The sequence below is a fragment of the Lepidochelys kempii genome, unplaced genomic scaffold (genome assembly GCF_965140265.1).
Source record: "Lepidochelys kempii isolate rLepKem1 unplaced genomic scaffold, rLepKem1.hap2 scaffold_182, whole genome shotgun sequence".
Classification (NCBI taxonomy): Eukaryota; Metazoa; Chordata; order Testudines; family Cheloniidae; genus Lepidochelys; species Lepidochelys kempii.
Genome location: NW_027333614.1, coordinates 43,876 through 54,862, shown reverse-complemented (window position 1 = coordinate 54,862; position 10,987 = coordinate 43,876). Strand labels below are relative to the sequence as shown.

Below are 10,987 nucleotides of genomic sequence, written 5' to 3'. Positions count from 1 at the left end.
GGCTGAGGGGACCGCCTGGATACAGACGCACAAAAGGTCACGTGACCGAGCTCTGGCCCCGCCCATCTCCCCTCCCTTAAAGGGAAAGCGCCCACCAAAACTTCCCGGCTCTGGGAGGGGAGCAGGGGCTGGTGGTTAGAGCAGGGGGGGCTGGAAGCCAGGACTCCTGGGTTCTCTCCCGGCTCTGGGAGGAGAGAGGCTTGATTCAGTACAGGGGTCTCTGCTGCTGCAATTCCCTACCCCAAGACTAGGGGGCACCGTACCCCACACCTGGCCCTGGCTCCCCCACCCTCCTTCACAAACCATCCATTTCTGACCGCTGGGGGCCTGCCCCTCGGCCCCCTGCACAGCCCAGGATGGGCAGGGATGCGCCGCGGGGAAACAGGGACCCCAGGAGGCTGGGGGGAGCAGAGAAACCCCCATTTATTACCCTCCACGGCCCTTCCGCTGAGCCGCAGCCAGGGTGTGGCTCAAATCTCCCTGCCCCTCCCCCCAAGTCCCACGGGCCAGGCCCGGATCCTTCCCCCCGTCCCCCAAGTGCAAACATTGATCCACAAAATAAATTAAACCGCCTAGACCCACAGTCCCTGTGCAGGGGCCCAGAGCGGCTGAGCCCCGCTGCATGATGGGAAACCCCAGCCCCCACGGCAGGGAGCCAAGGTGAGCCCCCTCCGCCCCCCAGCGTCAGTCAGTCCTTGGCACAGATCTCCCGGAGCTCCTCAGGTTGCGGGGTCAGGAGTCGGCCAATCGCAGCAGGGTCCCGGAAGTGCTGGGGATGCTGGAAGAATCAGAGAGAGGCTGTTAGCTTAGCTTAGTTGCTGGGACAACAGGGATGGAGCAGGACTCCTGGGTTCCCTCCCAGCTCTGGGAGGGGAGAAGGGTGACCAGATAGCAACTGTGGGGGGTAATAGGCGCCTATATAAAAGAAGTCCCCAAAAACAGGACTGTCCCTATAAAAACGGAGAATCTGGTCACCCTAGAGGGAAGTGGGGCCTGGTGGTTAGAGTGGGGGGCTGGGAGCCAGGACCCCTGGGTTCTCTCCCCAGCTCTGGGAGGGGAGTGGGAGCTGGTGGGTTAGAGCGGACGGCTGGGAGCCAGGACTCCTGGGTTCTCTCCCTGGTTCGGGCGGGGGACGGGACGGGTCGTACCAGTCGACTAGCTGGGCCCCAATGAGGTCATGGATGTGATAGGGGAGCCCCAGTTTCACGGCACTGGGAGCCCGGCGGCTCTGCAGATCCGACAGCAAAATCTCCTTGTACTTGGCCTTCTGGATCATCCCCAGCACGGCCTTGCGTCCTGGGCCCGGGGAGAGAGAGAGGACTCAGCCATAGAATCACAGAATATCAGGACCTCGGGAGGTCAACTAGTCCAACCCCCTGCTCAAAGCAGGGCCCATCCCCAATTTTTGCCCGAGATCCCTAAATGGCCCCCTCAGGATTGAACGCACAACCCCGGATTTAGCAGGCCAATGCTCAAACCACTGAGCTATCCCACCCAGTCAGCTTTTCCCCTCTAGGGGGTGCCGGCTCTGACCTGGCTCCAGGGCGGGGGCTGGCTTGTCTCACACAAACCTTTGATGAAGCATTTAACGAAGCGCCCAGCTCCAGGCACGGCTAGCCACCAGCTGCCTGCGTCACGGACGGTCAGGACCCCGGCATTTACCAGCTGCCTGGAAGAGGGGACAGGAGAAGAGACCTGTCACCTCAGTGTCCTTCGCTCCAGAGACCCCTCACCTGGCGCCGGGTTGCGGCCCCTCTGGGGTGGGGCACTGGGGCTGGTTATATGGAGACTCCTGGCCTGGCGCTGAGACGCAGCCCCTCTGGGGTGGGGCACTGGGGCTGGTTACCCAGGGACCCCTCGCCCGGCGCTGGGCACTGCCCTCTGGGATGGGATGCGGGGATGGTTATGCAGGTCATGCACAGAGATGCGGCCCCTCTGGGGTGGGGAAAGCAGCCTAGAACACCAAGCAGGCGCAAGGGTGAGGAGGGGAAGGGGAACGTGGCTGCAACGGGGCCCAGGAAGGCCGCCTGGGCCCTGCCCATTCCCACACTCCCAGCCACCCACGTGATGTCCGGGTCCTGGAAGCCGAAGTCCCTCTGCATGCGGCCATTGTCGTAGCTGAGTTCAGGGCAGGTGGCGAGTGCTGTCTCCAAGAACTGGCGCACCGTCCCGGCGTGCTCCTTCCCCGCCACGGACTGCAGCACCTAGGCGGAGATGGGGGGGGGGCTGTCACCAGCAGCCAGCACCCCCAAGGGCTGTGGGGACCCTGCTCCCACTGCCGGGGGCCTCAGCAGCCCTACTGGGGGGACAGAGACCCACCTTGGCCGTGTAGTCCTGGGTGAATGCCACCCCAAAGACATCCGAGTCAAATCCGAGCTGGAAGAGCCGGATCAGCCCCTCATCCTTCAGCCGGCTCTGCAGGGGGAGACAGTTAATGGGGGGTGTGACATTGCACCCCATAATGCTTTATAGAAATATGCTTATCAATATAAATATGACATAACTGGAATATGTTTTATGATACATATGCCATGCAAAGATTATGGTCTTCTGCATGTATTCATCCTATTTGTATGAATGTATTGTTCTTGTATCTGAAACTAAAATATGAAACATAACGCTGTGGTCCTAATGTAATTATGCAGCGTGGGCTATTAATGGTGGTTTGGAATCTTGATGGCTCCCATTAACTAGGACAATTATCTGTAGATGGCTCTGTTTACTTGCAAGCCTTCCTGTGAGTCAGGCCAGGAAGAATGAAGGCTTGGGGTCTCCCAGGACATGGGACCATGTCACCTGGTACTGGAATCCATCTTTAACCCTGGGGCTTTTCCATTTAGAAGGAGGGTGAGGACCCAAAGAGACAAAAGATTCCCGCCTTGTGCCAAAGTTATATAAGGGGGTGGAACAGAACAAAGGGGGCTGCAGTCATGAAAAATCCCCTAGCTACCACCTGAGCTGGAACAAGGACTGTCCCAGGGGAAAGGATGGGCCCAGACTGGAAAGGAGTCTAGTCTGTGAAAGAAGCTTCTTGGAAAATATGTGGGGATGAGATTTACTTGCATGTAGTTTCCTACTGTATTAGGCTTAGACTTGGGTGTTTTATTTTATTTTGCTTGGTAATTTACTTTGTTCTGTCTATTACTTGAAACCACTTAAATCCTACTTTTTGTTTTTAATAAATCACTTTTTACTTATTAATTAACCCAGAGCTAGTATTAATCCCTGGGGGAGCAAACCACTGGGCATCTCTATCAGTGTTACAGAGGGGGGACAATTTATGAGTTTACCCTGTATAAGCTTTAGACAGAGTAAAACGGATTTATTTGAGGTTTGGACCCCATTGGGAGCTGGAGACAGGAGCACTTCTTAAGCTGTTTTCAGTTAAGTCTGCAGCTTTTGAGGACGTGGTTCAGACGTTTCTAGCAGCTGGTGTGTCTGGCTCAACAAGGCAGGGTTCTAGCTGTCAGGGAAAATGGGCTCAGAGGTAGTCCCAGCACATCAGGTGGCCGTTTCAAGGGGGTTTCTGTGACCCAACCCGTCACAGGGGGCAGACTGGGCTGAAGGGGCCCCAGGGTCTGATGGGGGGAGGGAATGGGGTGGGGGGCTCTTACCAGCTGCCTGTCCACGGCCGTGCGATCCCTCACCAGGCTGTAGAGCTGGTGCTTCAGGACAAGGGGGGGCAGTGTGTCCTCGAACAGCTGGCGAGGGAAGAGGGAGGCGAGATACCGGAGGGCCGACTCCACCGCCCCGGAGCCCTCTGCCAACCAACAGCACAGGGTCAGCCAGGAGAGAACCCAGGCGCCCTGGCGCCCCTCCCCCCTGCTCTGAACCTCCAGCCCCCACTCCCCACCCAGAGCCGGGGGAGAACCCAGGCGTCCTGGCGCCCCTTCCCCCTGCTCTGACCCTCCAGCTCCCACTCCCTGCCCAGAGCCGGGGGAGAACCCAGGCGTCCTGGCGCCCCTCCCCCCTGCTCTGAACCTCCAGCCCCCCACTCCCCGCCCAGAGCCGGGGGAGAACCCAGGCGTCCTGGCGCCCCTCCCCCCTGCTCTGACCCTCCAGCTCCCACTCCCTGCCCAGAGCCGGGGGAGAACCCAGGCGTCCTGGCGCCCCTCCCCCCTGCTCTGACCCTCCAGCCCCCACTCCCCGCCCAGAGCCGGGGGAGAACCCAGGCGTCCTGGCGCCCCGCCCCCGTTACCCGGTCTGTCCGGCTCTCCCGCGTCCCCGGGGTCGGGTCCCGGCTGCAGGCGCCGCTTCTTGGCCTTCAGGGTGTCGGAGATCAGCTGTCGGCGGCGCTCCATGGGGCTGGGGGCGGGCGAGGGGTCAGCACAGCGGGAGCCCCCCCCGGTGGGCATCCATCCCAGTCACCCCCCCAGCCAGATCCCCTCAGCCAGTTTTCCCACTCCCCTCTCCTCCCCTCAGCCGGTACCCCCCTGCCAGACCCCCCCTCCCCTCCCCTCCCCTCCCCTCTCCTCCTCCCCCCCAGCCAGTTCCCGCCCTCCCCTCCTCCAGACCCCCCCCTCAGCCAGTCCTCCCCGACTCCCCGCCAGACCCCCCCTCCCCTCCCTCCTCCCCCCCAGCCAGTTCCCGCCCTCCCCTCCTCCAGACCCCCCTCCCCCATCAGCCAGTCCCCCCTGACTCCCCACCAGACCCCCCCTCCCCTCCCCTCCTCCCCCCCAGCCAGTTCCCGCCCTCCCCTCCTCCAGACCCCCCTCCCCCCTCAGCCAGTCCCCCCCGACTCCCCACCAGACCCCCCCTCCCCTCCCCTCCTCCCCCCAGCCAGTTCCCGCCCTCCCCTCCTCCAGACCCCCCTCCCCCCTCAGCCAGTCCCCCCCGACTCCCCGCCAGACCCCCCCTCCCCTCTCCTCCTCCCCCCCAGCCAGTTCCCGCCCTCCCCTCCTCCAGACCCCCCCCTCAGCCAGTCCCCCCCCGACTCCCCGCCAGACCCCCCCTCCCCTCCCCTCCCCTCCCCTCTCCTCCTCCCCCCCAGCCAGTTCCCGCCCTCCCCTCCTCCAGACCCCCCTCCCCCCTCAGCCAGTCCCCCCCACTCCCCGCCAGACCGCCCCTCCCCCTCTCGCCGGGTTCCCCCCGCCCGACCAGCCGCCCTCGTCCCCGAGTGATGACGTCAGCACCCCTCTCCTCACTGACTCTGCGCGAGGCTCCGGGATCCAAGCGCCTCTTCCGGGCGCGATCCAATGACGTCACGGCGCGAGCCCACCGGGCCCAGCTTCCCGCCCCCGTCGCTCCCCGATGACGTCCGGCGGAAGCCCGAGGGTGAGGGGGGGTCAAAGGTCACCGGAGAGGGACGGGCGGGAAAGGGATCGGGCGTCGGGGTGAAAGGTCAGAGGGTGGGAGGGGTCCCGGGGGGGCGGCCGGGGGGAGATTGGGGGGGTCGGGGGCTGCCAGGGCTGGGGCGGGGCCTGCAGCGGAAATGCCCCCCAGGGGGCTGGGGAGGGGCCCCCCGGGGAGTGGGGGGGCCCCCTTGGGGCGGCTGGCGGGGGGGAGGGGGCCCCCCTGGGGAGTGGGGATGGCGGGGGGGGAGGGGGCTAGGGGCCCCCCCTGGGGAGTGGGGGCTGGCGGGGGAGGGGGCTCCCGGGGAGTGGGGAGGGGCCCCCCGGGGAGGTTGGCGGGGGGGGAAGGGGGCCCTGTGGGGAGGGGGTCTGGCCGGGGCTAGGGGGCCCCACCCGGGGAGTGGGGGCTGGTGGGGGAGGGGGCCCCCAGGGGTGGAGGGGACGGCTAGCCGGGGAGGGGGCCCACGGGGAGGCTGGCGCGGGGGGAGGGGGCTAGGGGGCCCCCCTGGGGAGTGGGGGCTGGCGGGGGGGGCTCCCGGGGAGGCTGGCGGGGGGGAGGGGGCTAGGGGGCCCCCCTGGGGAGTGGGGGCTGGCGGGGGGGGGAGGGGGCTAGGGGACCCCCCTGGGGAGTGGGGGCTGGCGGGGGGGAGGGGGCTAGGGGACCCCCCTGGGGAGTGGGGGCTGGTGGGGGGGGCTCCTGGGGAGTGGGGAGGGGCCCCCCGGGGAGGTTGGCGGGGGGGGGAAGGGGGCCCTGTGGGGAGGGGGTCTGGCCGGGGCTAGGGGACCCCCCTGGGGAGTGGGGGCTGGCGGGGGAGGGGGCGGCTAGCGGGGGAGGGGGTGCCTCTCAGCCGAGCTCCCGGTTCTCACCTCCCTCTCGCTGTTCCAGGCTGCCATGGAGCCCGGCGCCCGCCCGGCCAAGCGCAGCAGCGGAGCCCCCGAGGCCCCCGCGGAGCTGGGGGGCTCCCCCAAGCGCGGCCGCTGGGCCCCCCCCACCCTGCCCACGGAGCCGGCCCTCTACGATGGGCCCTTCCCCTTCTACCGCCGGCCGGCCGAGGAGGGACGCTTCTCCCTGGACGCCCAGCGCTGCTACCACCCCGACGCCCGCCAGCTGCGCTACTTCGCCCCGCCCCGCGCCGAGCGCCCCGAGCCTGCCTTCGACCTGCGGCACGGCTACCGTGACCTCTACGTGCGGCGGGACGAGGGCCGGCGCGAGGGGCTGGAGCATCTCCTGCAGTGGGTGGCCGGGAACCGGGACCGGCTGCGGGCCCAGGGCGACGCCGCGGGGTGAGCGAGGGGCAGGCCGAGAGCCCCGGGCCAGCAGGGGTGCTGGGGGGCTCCCCGCTGATCTCGGGGGTGAGTCTCCAGTTCCAAGGGGAACTGCTGGTGGCCACTGCTGATCTGGGGGAGCTCTGGAGTGAGTGGGGTCCTCCAGTTTGGCCGGGGGTGCTATGTCTTATGGGTAGGACCGGCAGGGGGTGCTGTGGCTTAATGGGGTCCTCCCAGGCAGGAGGGGTCACTGTGAAGCCAGCGTATGAGCAGAGGGAGATGGGGGCCTGGGGGCAGGCAGGTAGACCCCCCCCCCCCGCCCTTCCTGCGTAGACTGGCGTGGGCTGCCCCACCGTTCTGGCTTGGCTGGAGGAGGAGGAGGGGTCAGCACAGCTGGGGTCCATCATGGTCCTGGCTTGGCTGGGCAGGGAGGGGTCAGCACAGAGGGAGTCCCCGGCTGGGGTCCATCGCGGTCCTCCCCCCTCCACTCCCCACCAGATCCCCCTGCCCCCACACAGGCTGCGGGGGTTCAGGAGCACGGGGCGGGGGTGCCGGTCTGAATACCTGAGTCTGCCGAGAGCCTGATACCCTAGGGCTCAGATGGCCGCTTTCAGCTCAGCAGAGAACGGGTAACTCTGAAACCTACCGATTTTGTATGTGGCGATGCCACCCCCTTGTGTCCCCCCAAGGCGCCCCGTGAACGCAGATTTCGTGACCTGGCGGGGGCACCTTACCAAGGTACTGACGACGCCCTACGAGAGCCAGGAGGGCTGGCTGCTGGCCGTCAGCCTCTTCCGGGGCACGCTGTACGTGAGTGAGGTGGAGACGCCGGCGGCCCGGCAGCAGCGGGAGCAGCGCTCCGACATGCTGCAGGAGCTGGCCTACATGGGCTACAAGTTCGAGCGCTACATGTGTGCGGGTAAATAGAACCCAGGAGTCCTGGCTCCCACTCCCCCCTTCCCGTCCCCTACTGAGAGAGAGAACCCAGGCATCCTAGTTCCCAGCTCCCCCCTGCTCTAACCACTAGTGCCCCCCTCCACTCCCAGAGCTGGGGAGAGGACCCAGGCGTCCTGGGTCCTAGTCCCCCATGCTCTGACCCACTAGCCCCACCTCCCATCTCTGCGCTGGGGGAGAATCCAGGCATCCTGGCTCCTAGCTTCCCCCTGCTCTAACCACTGACCCGCACACCCCTCCCAGGGCTGGGGAGAGAACCCAGGCATCCTGGTTCCCAGCTCCCCCTGCTCTAAGTACTAGCTCCCCCTTCCTTCCCAGAGCTGGGGAGAGAACCCAGGCGTCCTGTGCCTGTCCCCCCAGACACCCCGGACGGGAGCCCGGACCCCACGGGGGTGGTGAACACCAACGAGGCATTCTGCACGGTGGTGCGCACGCGGCTGGGCTCCCACTCACTGCTCTTCGCCGGGGAGGTGGACTGCGCCGACCCCCGCGGGGCCTGGCCCGAGCCCCCCGCCTGCTACGTGGAGCTCAAGACGTGCAAGGAGCTGCACAGCCCCGCTCAGCGCAGGAGCTTTTATAGGTGAGAACCCCCCCGGTACCTCCCCAGCTCCACCCCAAGGAACACCCCCAGCCTAGTGCAGCCCTGGGTGTACGTTCCCTGAGTGGCCAGGCTGGCTGGGGGTTCTCAGCCCTGTATTTCCTGCATGGGTCGGGGGTGGATCGGAGGCTGGGGGGAGGGTGCTAGTGACCCAGGCTGACCCACCTCCCTGCCCCCCAGGTACAAGCTGATCAAGTGGTGGGCGCAGTCCTTCCTGCCCGGCGTCTCCCGCATTGTGGCCGGCTTCCGTGCCCCCGATGGCTCTGTGGCCACCCTGGAGACCTTCGAGACCATGAAGATCTTCCAGTTGATCCGGGTGAGCTGCCCCCCCAGGCCGGCCCTGCCCCCGCATCCTCTCCAGCCCCCCACTACTCCTCCAACTGCTGTAGGGCCCCCCCCATCTGTCACTGTGCCCCTTAGCCCCTGCGATCCCTCTGACCTCCGTGCTCCCCATTTCTCTCCCACCATGGGCCCCTCCAGTCCCCGGCCAGCCCTGCCTCCCTCCTGTGTTAGACCCTCGCGCCCCCACTCCCCAGCAGTGACTTGAAGCTGGTCCCTTCCCCCCTGCCCCCGGCCAGCCCTGCCTCCCTCCTGTGTTAGACCCTCGCGCCCCCACTCCCCAGCAGTGACTTGAAGCTGGTCCCTTCCCCCCTGCCCCCCCAATAGGGCGACCGAGGCTGCTGGAAGCCGGCCGTCTGCATGAACTTCTGCGAGGCCTTCCTGGCCTTCCTCAAGAAGGTGGTGACGGAGGATGATCCCCAGTGAGTAGAAGAGAATGTGGGAGCCCCGACTCCCAGTGCCCCTGTGCGCTCCCCCCTCGACCTGGGCTTCTCAACTGGGGGGCCATAAGCAGGTGTCAAGGGTTGGTGAAGCATGACTGGCGTTAGACTCATAGCGGGGAGGGACGGGGCACTCACAGAAAAGGGTTGAGAACCCCTGGCCTATAACCCACTCCCTTCCCAGAGCTTGAATTCAAACCCAGGAGTCCTGGCTCCCGGCCCCCCCGCTCTAACCACCAGACTCCACTCCTCTCTCTGAGCTGGAGAGAGAACCCAGCAGTCCTGGCTCCTTGCTGCCGCCACCCCCCCACCTCCCCCCCAACCACTAGACCCCACTCCCTTCCCAGAGGCAGAGAGAGAACGCAGGAGTCCTGGGTCCAGGCGCCCCGCTATCACCCCCCCCTTCTCTCCCCAGACTCGTGCACCTCTTTGCCTGGGAGCCCGGCCGCCCCGTGTCCTACACCCGGCACCAGGGCACGGAGCACGTCTTCCTCCCGGCCTGGTACGTGGAGACCATGAGCGGAGGAAAGAGTCCGGACTGAGCCGCCGGGGGGAGGAATGGGGGGGGGGGGGGAGGATGTGGGGCGGGGCACTAATAAACCATGTGTGAGAGTCAGGGCGGTGTGCCTGCCATGTCCATTTGTCCAGGGGCATCTGGCCCCCAGGGGGTGTGTGGAAGGTCAGGACCCCCTCTTGGGAAAGGGTGAAAGGTCAGGGTGGGACCGTCAAGTGACACAGGTAAAGGGCAAGATTGGCTGCCCACAAGCAGCAGGAAAAGGTCATGACCCCCATCTGGAAGGTGAAGGGGAGGAGTGTGACCTTTGCCCCCTGTGGGACACGGAGGGAGGTCATGACTTGGCAGCTGGGGGTAACAGGGGGAACCTGCCCCCCTCGAGGTCACAAGCTGCCTTGGGGCCCCCAGCCTTGGGCACCTGCTAGGACAGCCTGACCTCTGCTGCTGGCAACTCCTAGGGTCAGGTTACTGGGGGTGGAGCTACAGGCTCCACCCTCCTCTGGGAGAGCCCCGCCCCCTTGGGAAGGGAGAGAGCTGCTCCTACCACAGCTGGGGTGGGAGTGACCCCTGGGCTGGGGGCAGGAGGGGCCCAGCAGCGAGAACCTTTCCGCCTGGCTGTGCAGGGCCCAGGGGCAGCTGGAACAAGCCAAGGGGGGGGGGGGCTGTAGAGGGGCACCCCCCCAGCTGTAATGGAACAATCCACCTCAAAGCTACTCCCTCCTTCCATGGTCACATGAGCATTCTGCTCCCCTTTGCAATGGGACATTCCATCGCCAAGGGAACTCTGCTCCCCCCTGGTGGAGTATTCATGGACCGAACCAGTTATGGACACAAGCAGAGGTGGAGCCACATTTGGACCAGCCCACCTGCTCTGGGCGGGGGGGGGGCATGGATCAGCCCACCTGCTCTGGGCGGGGGGGGGAGAAAAGGGGTTTGTCTCTCTGAATACCAAAGTGCAGTAGGAAGACCCTCAGCATGGTGAGCACAGGACTCCTGGGTTTCTCCTGGCATGGGGGGGGGGGTCAGATGCTCCCAGTACAGGGCCCCCCCGAATGCCCCAGAGGAGCAGCTGGGACGTGAGGCTGGGGCATGGGGGGCACTGACACCTACAGGGAAGCTACCCCCGCAGGGCTATGGGGGGATTCACCCACTCCCCAATCAAGCCCCCACACGGCGGCTGCTGCAGACAGATTTATTAACAGGTTGGACACAGAGGCCCCTGCTGGGGGCACCAGATTCCTGTCTCTCCACCCTGCCCCCCATTGTCAGCCATTAGGGGAGCTGGGGGAGGGGTCAGGGCTGCTGCCCCCCACTGACCCCTGAGCTGCAGGGCAAAGGTTAGACTCCAACCTCCAGCTGCCGTGGGGTGAAATCACAGCTAGCGGCCCCCCTGCCCCGGCCTACCAGCTGGGGTGAAAGGGCAGATGCCATGGCTAGAGGTGAAAGGTCACAGGGCAAAGGCTGATCCCTGCAATCACAGTCCACATGCTCTTGCCTTGCCCTGGGGGTGAAGGGTCAGAGGGCAGGAGATGCTGACCTCACAGAGGTTAAAGGTCACGGTGGGGTCAACTCTGAGATAGCGCGT

The 10,987-nt window shown here is 65.7% G+C and overlaps 2 protein-coding genes across 4 annotated transcripts; one reads left to right on the top strand and one right to left on the bottom strand.

Moving 5' to 3' along the window:
* Nucleotides 1-44: 44 nt before the first annotated feature.
* WHR1 (winged helix repair factor 1) lies at nucleotides 45-5,243 on the bottom strand. The gene is made up of 8 exons (XM_073326948.1): nucleotides 5,145-5,243; nucleotides 4,199-4,305; nucleotides 3,615-3,760; nucleotides 2,320-2,415; nucleotides 2,065-2,204; nucleotides 1,572-1,669; nucleotides 1,149-1,296; nucleotides 45-778 (listed from the first exon to the last, which is right to left on the bottom strand). Exons 2-8 carry the CDS (start codon nucleotides 4,299-4,301, stop codon nucleotides 733-735), a joined length of 777 nt encoding a protein of 258 aa, XP_073183049.1. The 5' UTR covers nucleotides 4,302-4,305; nucleotides 5,145-5,243; the 3' UTR covers nucleotides 45-732.
* Nucleotides 5,114-9,447, top strand: DXO (decapping exoribonuclease). 3 transcript variants are annotated; one of them, XM_073326944.1, is made up of 7 exons: nucleotides 5,114-5,274; nucleotides 6,178-6,575; nucleotides 7,247-7,476; nucleotides 7,830-8,091; nucleotides 8,290-8,425; nucleotides 8,776-8,870; nucleotides 9,304-9,447. In XM_073326944.1, the coding sequence occupies exons 1-7, from the start codon at nucleotides 5,251-5,253 to the stop codon at nucleotides 9,428-9,430; spliced, it is 1,272 nt and encodes a 423-aa protein (XP_073183045.1). In that variant the 5' UTR covers nucleotides 5,114-5,250; the 3' UTR covers nucleotides 9,431-9,447. The 3 variants fall into 3 exon arrangements, with proteins under 3 accessions (XP_073183045.1, XP_073183047.1, XP_073183046.1); XM_073326946.1 differs by having other exon boundaries at nucleotides 5,116-5,274; nucleotides 7,872-8,091; XM_073326945.1 differs by having other exon boundaries at nucleotides 5,262-5,340.
* The last annotated feature ends 1,540 nt before the right edge of the window (nucleotides 9,448-10,987 follow it).

Excerpts from the sequence above, each read along its gene's own strand:
- WHR1 (XM_073326948.1), bottom strand. The coding sequence starts at position 4,301 with ATGGAGCGCCGCCGACAGCTGATCTCCGACACCCTGAAGGCCAAGAAG. Across the intron at positions 3,761-4,198 it reads GGGAGAGCCGGACAGACCGG|AGGGCTCCGGGGCGGTGGAG; the intron begins GTAACGGGGGCG and ends GTTGGTTGGCAG. Across the intron at positions 2,416-3,614 it reads CGGCCGTGGACAGGCAGCTG|AGCCGGCTGAAGGATGAGGG; the intron begins GTAAGAGCCCCC and ends CTCCCCCTGCAG.
- DXO (XM_073326944.1), top strand. The coding sequence starts at position 5,251 with ATGACGTCCGGCGGAAGCCCGAGG. Across the intron at positions 6,576-7,246 it reads GCCCAGGGCGACGCCGCGGG|GCGCCCCGTGAACGCAGATT; the intron begins GTGAGCGAGGGG and ends TGTCCCCCCAAG. Across the intron at positions 8,092-8,289 it reads CAGCGCAGGAGCTTTTATAG|GTACAAGCTGATCAAGTGGT; the intron begins GTGAGAACCCCC and ends CCTGCCCCCCAG.